Consider the following 16,814-nt stretch of genomic DNA (forward strand, 5'->3'; position numbering starts at 1 on the left):
TCTCCACTTGCCAGTTCACTTTTCATTTTAAAAAAAATTATTTTAGCTCTTCTTAAGTTAAATAAAACTGTTTGGAAGGAGGCAGAACTGGGTCAGGAATCCATAATACACCATATAACTTACACATTTTTGGGCCATTTTTGGATGCATATATTGAACAGTTTTTTTTACTCTATTGTGTAGATAGGGTGAGGACATAGATTATGTATGGCAAGGTTAACCCCAAGTAGTYGTTTTCCCCTTCTTTTGAAAATCCCTGTTCTTGATAAAATAGACAACAGCCAAATCTTTTTGACAGCTAGTATAGTTTATGCTGCAACTAATATGTTTTCTGCTAAGTAAAYATCTGATCTAAACATTTTGAACAGAGAAAATATACTTTAAGATGCAATGCCAACACAGCACTTACATGCATCAAGAGCAGTTTTTACAAAGCAAGCAGCAAATGAARGCAGCAGCGCTTATATAAAACTATTTGACCAAGTCCTTAATTCACAATCTATTTATTTCTTTATTTCTAAAGACAGTATCAAATATGATACAACTGAAAAATACTAGCTGAATAATTCAGTGTTTTCTCCGGTCAATGGAGTTAATACTGTACATTATTCTACAAAGGAAGATTTAATTTTCATCTAACTTTAAAAGATGGGATRGAAATACTAGATACAATTAAATGACAAGCAAAAATACTTTAGGATACACAGAATACCACTGTGAAGTAATAAATGAAGACTTAAGATTTCTTACKCATTTAAACTTACCTCTTCAGAGCCAGAGCCAAAAATCAGCAGGTCAAAAGGTATTGCAGCAACCATGTCAATTAGGAACCAGCCTTTGAAGTAGTGAATTGCTATTTTTGCTGGGTCACTTACCACTTCTTCATTCTGGTTTACATATGTTGTTCTGAAGTTTATTAGAATGTCAATGATAAACATAATATCCACAATTAAATCTACAACATTCAGTGGGCTGCAGGAATATCCACACTCTCTCCTCTTCCGGTCCTCACTATCATTCAGAAGGAAGGCAGCAGAGTAAGGGGTGAATATGGCGGTGTATATGACCAGCAACAAAATGAGCCARTCCCAGACAGCTTTGAAAGGACTGTAGTGCAATATAGTAAACTTGTTGATGCGAGGTGTCTGGAGTTTATATTCTGGTAGGACATCAGCCCCTAAGGATAGAACCTAGAATAAGAAATATACCACATCAGTAAATAGATAGTGTATCTACTCCAACCAGCTTCCCGTAAACATAGCAAATACAGGACAAACTTTAAAAGTACTTCATCGTAGTTTTGAGGATTAAGATTCAATTACTTGGTGTTTTGGCAAACTAAACTTCTGTGAAATTTTTGGTGTCTGCCAGGTCAAATAAAGTCATTGACAATGTTGCACAGTAGGTTGATTCTTGTTGCCTGTAGCAATTATTAAGAGGTATATCTTATACCCATAAAATCTGCATTATTAAGCATGTCATCAAATTCATTTATTCACCACATGATAACCTTGCCAGCCTGCTCATGGCCAGCGAATGACTTTTCTTGCAGTGATGTAGTGTTTTTCTCCAAAGCAAATCTTACATTCCCYACAAAAGAGTCTACTCTCATTAGAAAATGTAGGCAACCATAAATAAAAAAAAGATAGAGAAAGATCTGTTAATGCCCTTGGCAGCTGTCTACACTTTGAATTTTGTGGTGTGAAGACCTTTCATGCACAGATAAATTTCACTGAGACTATAGCTCTGCTCACCTAAAGGTGCGACAAAGGATACCACAGGAGTACTGCCTTTTGCTCCATTTCTACTTTTGTCAATGCCTAAAGCTTATTATTCCTTTAAAAGTRTGGATTTGTTATCTGCTGGTGTTATCAAAGTTGGATTTCAGTTTTATTTGGAAGGATTACGTTTGTAAGCACTGSTTAATTTGCTGGCTCTGGAAGCTGAAATGTTTGCTTTGTTGCAAAGAGCAAGCATYGTGTGAGCACCAGATAAAACAAATTTCCTTTGGCGGCTCTGTCAGTCTGACTGAATTCTGACATGAAGGATAAGAAGGTTATTCTTGCAGGATAAAAAGGTAAATTATGTTTAGTCCCTATTCAATGTTTGGGATTCTCAACAATTATGTTAATTACTGCCTGATGTGCTGCAAACGATCCCCAAATCCTATGGGACTCAGACCATCACTTCATTTTGCATAGACCAGTGAACAAATGTCAGATGGTGACAACCTTCAGTTATTACCCATTTAGGCAATATTTATGCTCAAGAAATATTATACCCCTTTTCTACCAATTACTTCTGCTCATTGCTTATTCTGCTGCTAATTACAATTATATTTAGAAAATAAGTTATTTCAAAAGCTATGAAAATGAATAATTCTACTCAAATGAAATTATGATTGGAAGGAGAAATACCATGTCAGTGATATTGTCTGCTTTTATTTGCCCTTTTTTTCACAGTTAATAGTTTGGGATTTCAGATTTCAGCTTGTTCAAGACTGAGGGAATCTGTGCTCCTCAAACATAATCTTATAAAATTCTAAGGGCCAGCACACTCTTTCCTGTTTTAATTTCCAACAGCAGGTATTGTATAAACCTTAGATTCTGTCCTTAGTAATCTAAGTGACACTAATCTTATTCAGTCAAGTTCTACTCTGAAAATGTTGTGAGAACACAAGGATTAATGAACACTGAATTTGAAGAAAGAAGTGATTAAGCCATCCAAAAGATTATATGCTAGCTTCAAGCAGCCACTAAGTACCATGCTGAGCTGGTGTTAGAGGCTGCTCATCAATTTTTTGTATTGTAACTAAGACTTGCACTTAACTAMTGGTGCTGGCTATTTTTTTATGCATTAAACACATTAGCTGACAGCAAGCTGAAGCATTGCTTAGTCTCTTTAGCAGTCTTAATATTTTCAGACCCCCACCTGATGAGTTGACAAGAATGCTTTCCTAGTATTTGAGAGCAGTGAGTATATGTGCCAAGGGAACTGCTATTTATAAAATTTATATCACTGTTCTCCTGCTGGATTTTCAGACAAAGAAGGAAATGGATTAGACAACAGGGACAATAAGCTTGCTTCACATGYTTCTTTCTGTGACTTGAAAATTCCAGACACTGTGCTTCATTTCAGAGCAATGAATAATGTAAATTGGACTTACTCCCCTGAAATCTGACTCCTAGTCTAATTTTAGTTACATTTATCCCTAAATTGGCTTAAACTAATTTAGGTAAAACTGGAGTTAAAAACCCCAAACAACTGGACAAAAAGAGGGAACATCAGTACAAAAGTAATCATAGCAGAAATGGATCCAACCTTTTTTTTGTGTTTGCTTCTTAGACAMACCACACAGGAGAGGGTGAACTGATGGCTGTGAGTTTCATTTTCATAAAGTTATATAGAACTTTAGACTTCTGTATTGCTTACTCCCATGTAATTATTGCTACTCATGTAATTATTTTGTTTATTGAATCTTGCTAAAGATCTAACTTCATTTCTTAAATAAAAAAAAATCATAGCTGCACATGCACAAAAAAAAAGGAAAACACATTATTTCATTTTATGTTGGCAGTTTCAATAAAGGCTGATTGAATACGAGGAGAATTTGTCCTTTTACTGTTGTGTAACATCCTTGCAAAACTTGGGCACTGATGTTCACCAGTTTTGGCCATCTTGTCTAGATGGAAGATTTCAGTCTACTTAGAAATCCACCCAGAAGACCTTTAACATTTCCACTTGGTTAAAATAGATGTTGTCAAATTCACTGTTAGCAAAAAGAAAACTTATCTTTTCTGGATAGTGAAGCTCATACTTTGGACTGTAAAAGAGGTAGCTTAAGGAATGAAACATTTTTAAGAGTAAGAAGTGTGACTGGGACAAGACTGAAGTATTGCAATGTTAAAATGTCTTTGAACCTTGGGACAACATGATGAAAAAGCCAAGCTTCCTTTCATCTTACTACAAAGAAGACTATAGTGTTAAGCAGCAAAAGTCATACTAGCTGCATTTGGTTTCTCTTAATGAAAATCAGGGGTATTTAAACCTGATGCAATACCACCTCACACTGGTTTTCCTGGAGAGAGCAGGAATGTGTTTATACTGGTGTGCTCTACAAGCAGTGATAGGTGATAAGAGTTAATCTACTTAAAATGAGAACATTTCAACWTTAAATAAACTCTACTATATTTTGCCTTTGAGTAAAGAACTCTGATACAAAACGAAAATTTCTGTGTTCCTGTTTGTCTCGTTCACTGCTAAAGCAGTASAGCTGTAAGTTAGAAAACTTCATTCAAACACATTTTTTATTTTGAGAACCTTGCTTGAGCTGTTTCACAAAGACAGGGCTGGTATACACCTTCTACTCCTTTTAAGTTCATGTACTCACTTCCTAAGATCAAAACTTCAAGGTGGCATTATTATAGAAGGGCTGCAATTAGACACCCAGAAAAATATGGAGTGAGATCAAAGTAACTGTCATAAATTCACAGAGTTTTGGATTTTTCTGTTTGAACTGTTTGATAGCTTTCAGTTTCTCAAAGATAACAGTAGTTCACGGAAATTGAAAGCAAATCTATTTAAGGAYAATGAAATTTATTATTGGCTGGTCTTCTATTAAGCAAGAGGAGAAAGGAAGCAGTGTACCAGAAGGACTATCAGGTGACAGTTAAGTAAAAAAAAAGGTTTCAGTAAGTCTTATCACTTTACACTGGGTTACACTGTTTATGGCCTAATCTTTTTTTGGACAGTTCTAACATCTTTCCCCTTGAGAAAACCTGCTTGATACCAGTTATGATTTCTACTCTGTGTTGTGTTTAAAAGACCTTGTTTTGTATTTTTTGGTGAAGTGTTAAAGAGCCATCAGACTGGGTGCTTTGCATTGGCTGTATGCTTCAYTGGGTAACTGTGTTGTGTAGGGGACTCTTGCTTTATGCTCTGCAGGATCACATGCAGCAACAGTATTTGACCTTTCTTCCCTGTATAGGTTCTTCTATAAAACAGAATATGTAGGTAAAATGTTAAACGAGATGTTGGATGATCTGGGAATTTTACTCTGGTATCTGTTATTGAGTTTCCCAGTGATCTTTTGCAAGCTGATGTTTAACCTCTCTAATTTCTGTCAAGTAGAGAGAACAATATTTACCTACTAAACTGAAAGTATCCTAAAGGAGAATGAGCAGAAAATATTAATAAAAGCTGTTTTGCAACAGCAGYGGGCTACCATAATTCTTCTCTAAATTTAGTTAATTATTCTTATTTTTTAAAATTAATTCACACAAATATTTGTCCTCTTMTGCACCAAAAGAAGAGTGACCTGCAGGTCAAGGGAGGTGACTTTTTCCCTCTAGTCCACTCTTGTGAGACCCAGCCTCATGGAGTGCTGCATCCAGCTGTGGATCCCCCTGCATGAAATGGGCATGGTCCTGTTAGAGCRAGTCTAGAGAAGGCCACAAAGATGCAAAGGGGAAGACAGGTTGAGTTAGGGTTGTTTTTCTCTTATGAAGACAGTTTGACCTTTTAGCACCTTCCCATATTTAAARAGGGCCTACAAGGAAGTCAGAGAGAAGCTTTTTGCAAGAGGCAGGTTTAGATTAGATGTTAGGAAGAAATTCTCTGCTGTGAGGGTGGTGAGTCACTGTGACAGGCTGCTCAGAGAAGGAGGAGCATGCCTCATCCCTGTGAGCCTTCAAGGCCAGACTGGATGAGGCTCAAACAACCYGGCCTAGTGGAAGGTAGCCTTGTACGTGGCAGGGAGATTGGAATGAGATAATCTTTAAGGTCTCTTCCAATCTAAACCATTCCATCATTCTATCATTCTACTATTCAAACTGTATTCATACAATTTCAAGAGACTCTGAGAGACCTGTAGTGCTATCACATGTATATTCATAAATTTTGTTCTGAGGCATTTCCAACCTAAATTTATTAAAGAATGCAAATGCACACAGTAAAAACCAAAGACTTAGAAACAAAGCATAATAGTATACTAATAAATCATAGCAGAGATAATAAATAATTAATACCACCATGAATTGTTAAAGAAATATCTCTGCCAGACCACTGCATGGATTAACAGTATGGTTTCCCGGTTATTCTACCACTTCATGAGAGCATGTGTAGGGTGGGGCTATTACATGCTGGGCCAAGCTCTTCAAGTGGTTATAGGGCTATGTAAAGCACATAAACCTGGAAAACAACCAGAAAGCATGCCTGATGCTTTCAAGAAGCACTAAACTCATCCCATGAACATTTGCAATTCCATGGACCAAATGCAACATGTATGTTATGCAAAAAATATTGCACCTTTTTCACTTTTGCTAAGAAGTTACAATATTTTTGTGTTGTGTATTTCCAAACAAGCAGGAGATAGGTGGCTAATGTACACTCGCACAAAGAATATTTAACATATTCACTACCTAAGTAACACCTTTCATCTCAGACAGAAGTACTGCACATCCAGAAAATTTGAACAAAGGGCAATGTTTACAGGTGACAAAATACCAAAMGGGGTATAAGGGCTTGAGGGAAACCCAACAGTTTTAAGGTAGGTAGACACAGACATGTGTGAAAAGTAGATGTGGAAGTTTGATGGCTGCAAACCTTAATAAATTTGATGAYACTTCGCTATGTCTCATGACCAAGTGTGCCTCATATGAACTGTACGTATATTTAAATGATGTACTTATATTCAGTACTAAATACTGTTTTGTCACTGATGCTTTTGCAACAGAGGAATTAAGTAAATCTTGTACTAACAAGGTCAGCTACTGTATAGCACCACTCATGTTAAGAGAATTTCATAAACATTTAATAAAGTTCATGCTATAAATATAGTCCCAAATTACTTTGGGGACTTTAAAATAAACATTTATCTCACCCATAAAACATGTTGCGTAAAATTACGGAAGATGGTACCAGTTCAAATACAATGTTGAAATMTTTATTTCTAGGAATTACTTTATGACATGAAAAAATATTATTTTGCCAATGTGTTGCTGGACTCACTCCAGCAGTAGTCCAATGCTAGGCACATGGCCCTGAGAGATGAGTGGATTAACACTCCTGCATCCTTAAGCCTGGAATGCTTAATACATCAGCTCCTTGTATGCTGAGAGATTTGAATATCTGTTATGAATAGTGATTGAAAAACTCATTGCATGAAGAATATTCAACACCAAAATATGAAATTTGCATGAAAATGTAAGGAAGAAACTGAACAACGAAAATTGTATTATAAACATTATTGTAGCCAGTGGAAAAAAAAAAGAGAAGGAATTTGGAAGAACATCTGTCTCTTCAGATCTAATCCAAATAAACAGTACATTCTCTGCCTTTTAATAGGTAGTTCCAAACTAATTTTCAGATTTTTATCAACAAGGCTWATAACAGTATTGGACAGGAAAAACTTGAAAAGGAAAAGAAATGTGGATAAGACACATAAGCTTAAAGACATATTCTTGTAATTGCCTGTTTTTGTCATGACCTTAAATCTGAATGATAGCRCACTCAAAAAATGTAGCTTTAAAATAATTTTTACAGATTTTATGGAACAGCCTTCTCTTGATGTAACCTCTCCTGGCTCTCTTTTCTCTTGTCTATTAGTTCTATTGAAGCTGCCAAGSTATAACCAGCAAGAACATCTTTTTCTATTAATACCATTACCATGAGACATCTACAGACAGGACCTCCTAAGGAGATTTCTGAATCTAAACYCAAATAAAAACAAATATTACACAAGCATTAATGAACAAATGGAATTTAAATTAGCATTTGCTCTCTGTTAGCAGGCATTCCCTAATTGCCCAAAAGACTAAAATGGACTTTCATATTTCAGTCATCTTGATGATCGTCTTTCTTCTTCAGACATGAACTACTAAGAAGGTTACACCAGTACTGAAAGAAAGCCAAAGTGCTCTTGATATGGTGCACCCTCCAAACACAGCATTATATATCACTTTCATATATCAGCATTAGAAGGCATTTTTACAAGTAAAAGATAYTTTTACATGTCTTTCAAAAGACAGCTATTGAAGAATATCTCCTGAAATACTAATGGTGGGGAATGTTAATAATAATTGTCTTGTCTTACCCCTTTGTCTTTATTTAAGACTTTAAAATTACGTAGTGTGACTATTTGTATATAATGCTAAATGCTAAAACATTCTCTGTGAGACAGTTTGAAGTATAATAATGAGGCCTTATATGAAGTTTTGTTGGCTTTCTTTTTTTGCTATGTCCACATATCCACCAAAGGCAATTTTAGGTAGATATTGAAACAAAACTTTTGTTATTAGTGGTGGAACCTGAAAACTGACAGCTTATCTGAGTATATTTTAATATTATTTTTTGTTGCAGATGCCCCTCTCGCRCTACATAAACCTTGTTTGAGAGCAGCGGGGACTTCCTGGGAGTGCTAAGTGCCTTACTGAGGCCATGAAGTGCTGAACATTCATGAAGTTATCAAATAATTACATACATTTTATTCAGCTAAACATATTTATATGCGGAACAACTCAAAATCTTCAAATGGTTAAAGAAAGTTCTGCCGGTCCTGTGATTAAAGGAGTAAACCAGCCTTTTTTTCCTGTTAAGTAAAATTGTTTAGATTTCAGGGAAACAATATTTATTGGATGTTAGCATCAAACAAAACTTTTTCACCAATCTTGAATATATAYATTCATTTAGAACACTCACTGTCTTTAACCTCACTATCTCTAACTTATAGAGATAGATATTATGAGAGAGGAGGTATTTTTATAGTTCGTTTTCCATTAAAATATTAAGAAAAGGTATATAATATTAAACTCATGAATCTGTTCCTGCCAGTCAGTATATAATTACTTTCATATTAGTGGGTAATGTGACAGCACAGCAACACTTGGAAGCACATAGATTTACTGAGAGTGCTTTACTAAACTTTAAATCCTAAATTAGAGATATACAGATATTAAAGAAAAAATTTAAAACTGAATTTTTTAGCAAAAGTTAATGACAGAATATGTATCAAAATTTGTGTAACCCTCTTCTGTAAAATTCACAATGAGATATTATTTCAGAAAACAACAAGCACTATCTTTCAACATTCTAGTGAGTTTGTGAGTTATTCTTTGCTCTTCTGGCAACACTAAGCTGCTGACAAGCATTTAAACATCTGAAAACAAGCCATCAAGGGGCAAATTTGTAATAAGGGCTTAAATAATTGTGTGGGTTTTAGTCATCATAAAGATATTTTCTATCATCTGTTCAAAGCATGACAACAAAACAAGCAGATTTTGCATTTGTTGATGTTATCTTCCTTACAATGTTTATGAAAAAAGTGTTTTTCATTATTTTCCATTTAGACTGGTTTGCTAGCTGTCAAATACTTTGATGCAGATAAAGAAAAGTATAAAAGCTATCAGAATTTCTGAAGTGCATGGAGCAAAAATGAAGCAGCTATAGTCACAGTTTGGTTCTATGATCATAGAACTTATTGACATAACTGTCAGGAGTACAGGAGAAAGGGAGAAAAGTTCCTTAGTCACATATTAATATTTAAATTTCACTTTCAGTTTCATGGTAAGTATTTTTTTTCCCATAATACGCAAAATATGCAAACTTTAGTTTATAGAAGATCTGCATTTTGTAATTAGACCCCATAGTGTTTAAAAATGTATGAACTGCAACAGAAACTGCGCTGGTATGGAGAAATACTTTAGAAATTAGCATCTTCCCTGTGGCTCTCCTTGTTTGGGCCTAATGAGCATATCCCAACCTTGTTCACTTAAAGGAGACATTTTGTCTGAGCACTCTGCCCATGTCGCCCAGGTTCGTCTCTCAACATTACTTTTACGAAAGTTCAGTGCAGTACCCTAACTTGTACAAAATTTGGTCATCAATATTTTAACAAAAAAAGCCATTTGGCAAGGGTAGATGGAACAGACTGCATACATAGATGCAGACAATCTGATGGTACAAATTACATTTCATTAGTGAAACCAACCTATAAATGCATTATCCAGATTTCTAGGGACATCCATTCAATTTCTGCTGGTTAGGCAAAGAAAAAGGGCGGATTGGTSACCATGGAGAACTGAGCAGACAAATTTGCCTTTGTTCAGCCAGTAGCTGGATCTTACATTAGAAACTTTTCTTCTTATACAGTGCAAAAACATATTTTGGTTTTGGGGAATTGTGGCAAGACATGGTATGACCTTCATGATGATTCTTTACAAATCTACTCTGGTACTCCAACAAAAGTAAAACTCTGGCAACACAAACAGCACAGAATCAGTGAGACAAAAAAAAAATCCTTGAGAAGCTCTACCTTCTCAATGTTATGCTAAATGAGGCTCATGTTTAGGAGAGAACAGGACATGTTTTAAAAGGATCTTTAAATGGAACCATGTCCTGGTTCTAGCTATGAGAGAGTTAATTTTCTTCTTAGTTACTGACACAGCACTCTGTTYTGGAATTAGTATGGGAATAATGTTGACAACACACTGATGYACTGGTTGCTAAGTGATGTTTACCCTAAGTCATGGACTTTTCAGTTTCCCAGGCTCTGTCAGTGAGCAGGTATACAAAGAGCTGGGAGGAAGCATGGCCAGGACAGCTGGCCTGACCTCACCAAAGGGATAGTCCATAGCATACAACATCATTCCCAGACTATAAACTGARCTAGGATACCCGGAAGAGACTGATCACGGCTTAGGAATGGGCTTGGCATCAGTCAGCAGGCAGTGAGCAATTGTATTGTATCACTTGTTTTTCTTGGGTCTTCTTTCTTTCTCTGCATCTCTGTGCCTCCCTTTTTCTCTTCTGCCCTCCTTCTGTTTACAATTGCTATTAGTATTAATATCACTCCTGATTCTCCCCTCCACCCCGCTGAGGGGGCAGGAAGTACCAGAGCAGCTGCTGCATGATTCTTAGYTGCCAGTTGGGGTTAAACTGTGACAAACCAGGGAGATTCGGGAATGTTTTGGTGCTACTGCAGTCCAGTGGAAAAGTGCCTGAGATAGAAGCCTGTAAGCCTTAATGTTCATTGTTTTTTAGATATATGGACCAATTCATCACACTGTGCAAATTGCAGGGCCCTTTGTGTCCTGGATATTGTAGGTGTAAAGAAGTGAGAAAACAGCACAATAGATCTGGAAATAACTATCCTAGACATTTTTTTTTAACCTGAAAGGAGGCTACAGTCTGCATCCTATCCTAACAAAATTCATCAAAATAAATTAGCTGGCTTCTAACAAGTTCTGCAGAATGGCCATGAGCCACAGGCTCTGATTTTTTGCTCAATTCCAAACTCAGCAGCTAACAGCATTAGAGACTCAGCTGCAGCAAAAGGTGTTATTCTCCTTTGGTTATAGTCTCCCATTAGTTACTCACCAACAAACTCAGTGAAACTAAACTTCTTTGAACAGAACAGATTGGTACAGCTATAAACCCATATCATTCAGCAGTTCTTTTGCTTCAAAAGAAAGTAGGTTTCTTCATAATTAATAGAATTCATTTAGAAAGTAGAACATTTTCAAAGAAGATTGATACTTAGATCAGAAAAAATTGCAAAGTTGTGAAATGAAGAACTTTTCTTCCCATTTAAAAACTGTTTCTCATTTATTAGTAGTAGTACACTCAACAGGCTGTCTGAAGCTGAACATACCATCTCATGCCAGCTTCCAAGACATTAAATGAGCAATTATTGCAATTCCCTTATTTAAAAAGATACAGCCTTAATGTAARACTGCAAATTATTTGATTAAAAAAAGAATTTTTTATGCTTCAAAATAAACCTAAAGTACCTTAAAGACAATTTCACCATATGCTACAATGCAAGATTTGTTCAACTGTCAAATAAAAACAGACTTACCTAAGATAAATCAAATATCAAGAAGAAAGTCTGAGTTTTTTATGTACWATGAGTATCAACTAAATATTCATACAATTTTGGTACTTTATTTCAGAGATAATATTTCATAGTATTTATTTTATAGTTATATTTTAACACTTTAGATGGCCTGAACTAACCACTTTTAATAAATACTTTCTTGAGATTTTTTTTTTTGCTAAGCTCATTAATTTTATGTTCAGTAACACCAATGCCACACATAAAACTAAAAAAATACTTTGAAAATACATGTTTCCTCATTTATTAACTATAAATACTTATTAAATATCTATTTCATAAACAAAATAGTTGGAATTCACTGAACCTTTGATTCTTGATTTATATATATGATCCCTGATTTTTCCCCTACTGTGATTTTATTGATAGTTCAATATCATTTAAGAAGTGTTCCTCCTTTTTGGGGGGCTTTTTTTTTTTTTTTTTTTTTTTTTTTTTTTTGTAAAAGCATTAACTCTGGGACTATTCTGGGTTTGCCCTTCTCTATTGATCCTGTTACCAGTTACAAGCTGAAAGCATCATCCAAGTTCTAACACATGACAGGTAATAGATGAGAAAAATGACCTTTCCATTCGGCTTATTAATTTTGAGGGCATTCAGAATTCATCAAACACCACACTATGCTGACTGGGGTTAATGGTGTCTGCTTTTTCTTACTATTTCTACTACTTARGAAAAAAAAAMAAAAAACAACCTATCAAACCCTAACCAGAAATTATTTTCCTGAGCTTCSAGTACATCAAAAACAACTAATCCACATGTCTTTTCCCTCCCCTCTGCCCAAGCCAAAAGAATAATAACCTCACTCCTGTTTTTCCTTAATATGCTTAAGGATCTCATTTATAATCAGTGTTAGAACATAACTGCTTTATAATCATCATCATACTGCCKACAAATTGCAGGAACTTTCTGCTCTTTAAAATTTAGTTTATTCATCAATTTCCTCCATTAGTGATGTGTGGAAGAGTAAAAACTTCCTTGAAAAAATTCAGCTTTCAAATTATCCACCAGTTTTTCAGTTTGCATATTACATGAAAAGAGAAAAGAATTTAAACTATTAGCTGAGCATACCTGCCCTTTTATTCTGATGAAAATGATTCTTAATTGGTGTCAATATATAATTTCAGGTAATTGCTGAACATCGTCTGTCCAGGTTATAGCACTTTGTGGCTAGATCCAACTTTGGTCCTACAATATGTACATGTGCGGTGCCTGGCACTAGAGCAGAGTTCAGAATCCAGACCATTTGAGGGTAAGGGCACTTAGAGAGGGAGGCAGTCCTGAGTCAGAGCCCGTGGTGCCCAGGGTTATTTCTGTGGATTTTTGAACAGMTGGTCATTTATGTAAGATGAGTAACAGTCAAAATACCCTGGAACTACAACCTAGAACTGCCTCTTTCTTAGAGATTGTCCTGAATGTTAACTACAGCAGTGGTGTTCTTGAAAAATAGCAGCTCTTTGTGACCCATGAGATCCACAGCATTGTGCTCTCTTCCCTTCCTCTTTCCACGTCAGCTGCTATTGTTGTCTGTCCCTGGAAATATATATACTTATGTTATCCTAAACATAGAAACTGTGTCCTGAGTTAACATGGTAACCACCGGACCCTGCTCTGACTTTGCAGTTGTGCTACTTTGTGTAGGAGGTTGGGTAAACGGCCTCTAGAGGTCTCTTCCACACTACATTTTTGTATGGTTCTAAGGTTATGTGAAAGAGGGACTGTTACTTCTTTCATAGCTGCTTTAAGGGAACTATCACTGCATGTGTGAAAGCTATTATTCCAGACTGCACATGTGAGTATTCTCACAGTTCTCTGGATCTTAATGGGGCTTTACCTCTTGCAGTTCATGGTGAGACTGTTCTGGTGGGTGTCAAAACTGGTTTCAGCAGAGYAACCTACCAAGTTTAGAAACTTCCAAGGTCAATCCAGCATGAAGTGRGAGTTTGGGTGTTTATAGCTCTAGACCAGAGAAATGAGGATTGTCTAAATGCTGCCAGCACCTTGGTTTCAAGGAGCTTTACTTGCTTTRTGGAATATTAGTCCTTATACCAAATTCATTATTTTCAGGACAAATTATAAATAYGGTCTGAAAGCCTATTTTCTCCATCTTATTAGCATCAGAAGAGGAATCTTTCTTTGGCAAATGATCTAATATTAAAAAAGATCATATGCTACATTCCATGTTAGCATCAAGGCATAAAAATGAAGAGATCAAGCAAAACACTGATTACTGAGAAGTGTAATTCATAGAAGATAGTGGAWACTTTTTCCCAACTCAGCAAAATCAGGTAAATCCCTTTCTCAGAAGAGTAGATCTTGGGGGAAGGACATGGACTAATTAGGGATGCAACCAGGTTACATGCTGCAAAGCAGCTGGGCTATCCGACTGCTTCATTTCTACCATATGTTATGAAATCTTCTCAAAATACTGCAGCAGTTCAGATGCCTGAGCCTATTCAGCTGTCACAAAAAGAATAGGCTCTACTGTAAGGAAGGAATCTTCTATCTTTCACAATTGTTGTGAATCTTATTTTTATGACTTCTTGCAACAGCAAATAAATATAATGAAAATACTATGTTTTCTTCTGAAATGGATCAAAACTGTGTGCTTTATTTTCTGCTTCCATGCACTTGGAATAGCAATTTGCTCTGGTGAAAAAGATACCATTTTCYAGTTGTAGTGACACCTTTGCACAGGTGTAAATGGCCATGCTGGGTATTTTTATTAGYTTTCACCATGATTTCTTTGCTTTTCTTTGTTGCACAGCATGTCACACCTTCTAAATGACAATGAAATTACACACATTTATACTATTTCTATAATTGCATCTGCAGTAATTGCAAAGCGTAATTATATAATGACAATAAAAGATGAAATCGTATTACATGAGGGGGCTAAATATGACTGTAAAGAAAGAGAATGATTCCTGTATAAACTATGTCAATTGASAAATAATAGAAAAAAGAAGATTCTTATTTCAGAATAAATTTAAACTTTCCACACATTAACTAGGAAATGTTGGCTCTGCTTACCCCCTAATTTCATTATTATATGTATATCTTGCTGAGTAATTGGAAGGCATCAAAATTGTTTCCCCATAACTCAGAATTTTCAAGCTTATGCAGAATGCAAAATGAACAGCCTTGAAATGTTGTGTGTATGTGAGTTATTGGAGGATGTAAGCAGCACTGTGTGTMAGCTGAATCAGACTGCTGAAAACGTATAGATCGATAATTTGGTTTATTTTTAGGTTGTATATTGCCCCTCTCTGTCCTAGATGCTGGTAGTCTTCTTTTAGCCTGAAAACCTGAAGGTCAGTTTGAAGTCATGATCATATAATAGTTTTTATTTCAGCAGTTTTATTGGCCTTGGGAGGATAGTGTTACTTATTCCTTAATCTTTTGGGGAACAAGAATCTGGCCAGATTACAAAAACATGCAGTGAAACTACAAGGTCTATCATTTCATACATGWTCCCCCTCCTTCACTGGCAGCACTATTTCCAGAAGATTTGTGGGTGTTCAGCATGTCTGCAAATCAGATCACAGTATTCTGTGTAGCCTGTCAAGGTATATATTTATCATTTCATCAGCCATATGACCASTTTGGGTATATATGTTTCCTACAGGTGGGTGGATAATGAAAYTGTTTTGAAAAGTATAACTACAAGAAGTTTAAAGATCATAGAGTTTTACCTTCCTGTAATTCATGTCTTGAGACAAATAATGGACAACATACATACTGGGTCTTTCAACCACATGCTATATCCCTTCAGACTGATGAATTTCAAGGAGATAAATAAGCTCTGAACACTAGTGATCAAAAGCAAAGAAAGAGTTTTTCTTAAACAACACAATAAAGAGACCACTAAATTACACTTCTAATTACACTTCTTGTTAACTGGAACAATTATTTGTTGACAGTTTTAAGTTATGGGTATTCAGGAAGTCTCTCTTTTCTTTAAAAATAAGCCCAGGTACTGACTATTCTAGTTTTCACGAGTCTGTTTACATCCAAGTTCACGACTTTGCAGATATGTATCAGTGGAAACTCGATGTGTAAGAAGCTTTACAATAAATCAGTATTTAAACAAAAGGTAAAATCAATTCCTGTAATTCCTGTTGTGTCTTTGAACATTGCAATTTTAAGGCCAGAAGTTCCCTTTATGAATTAATAAAAAATATTAAGGGATTGATGTCAGATTTTTGCCCTACTGCCTTCTTCAATAAAAATAATACTTTTTGTGCCCCTGGGATGACTTGTCTCTTTCTAACAATCAGTGTCAGGACCCCAACTGAACCTGTCAGTGCAAAAGAGGGCAGAAATTGCACTGTCACCCTAAACAGAGTGTAAAAAAAACAAATAGAAAAAAGTAAGTTGAGACTCTTCTAGAAGAGATTGAAATTAACACCTCTGGAAATTATAATGAAAAACATTTTAAAAAACAATTTTTACTAAAGTGGAAGGTAAATGTAAATTTAATTTAGTGACAAATAYCTGCACTGGAATATAACAATGCCAATTTATCAAAAAGGGTTATCTGGCAACTACTACTGGGCTAATACTCTGAGCAAAAGTCAATGTTATGCCGAAACAAGCATCCAGAAGATGTTATGCTACKTGGCATTACCCAAGGAGTTATGATCAGTGAAGCCCCAGGCAAGGCAGTCAGGGAATCTACTTACTCAGGACCATCACATGTGCAGCACTTCATTCCAAGCTATATCTTAAGGCAATTTTCATCCCTACATGATGCCCCGAACACTCCTGTTAAGTAGTAAGATAGCATTGGCAGCTTCCTTTCAGCAGAATTTATAACCCAGATTTTTCACTCACAGTGTAAACCATTGTCCCATAGGATCTTCTGTTTCTTTTGAAATGAATTCCTAAACTTTTTTCTACTTTCTATTTCTAATTTATTCCA

At 35.7% G+C, this 16,814-nt stretch overlaps 1 protein-coding gene across 1 annotated transcript in view; it reads right to left on the reverse strand.

The window, feature by feature from the left end:
* The window catches only part of KCNH7 (potassium voltage-gated channel subfamily H member 7), a 207,952-nt gene that overhangs the window by 41,956 nt on the left and 149,182 nt on the right, over positions 1-16,814 (reverse strand). Inside the window, exon 9 of the mRNA XM_057367653.1 lies at positions 765-1,190. Coding sequence (XP_057223636.1) covers positions 765-1,190 — 426 coding nt within the window. The remainder of the gene's footprint in view (positions 1-764; positions 1,191-16,814) is intronic.

This window comes from Malurus melanocephalus, unplaced genomic scaffold (assembly GCF_030028575.1).
Source record: "Malurus melanocephalus ecotype Western Australia unplaced genomic scaffold, MMel_1.1 scaffold_81, whole genome shotgun sequence".
Lineage (NCBI taxonomy): Eukaryota > Metazoa > Chordata > Aves > Passeriformes > Maluridae > Malurus > Malurus melanocephalus.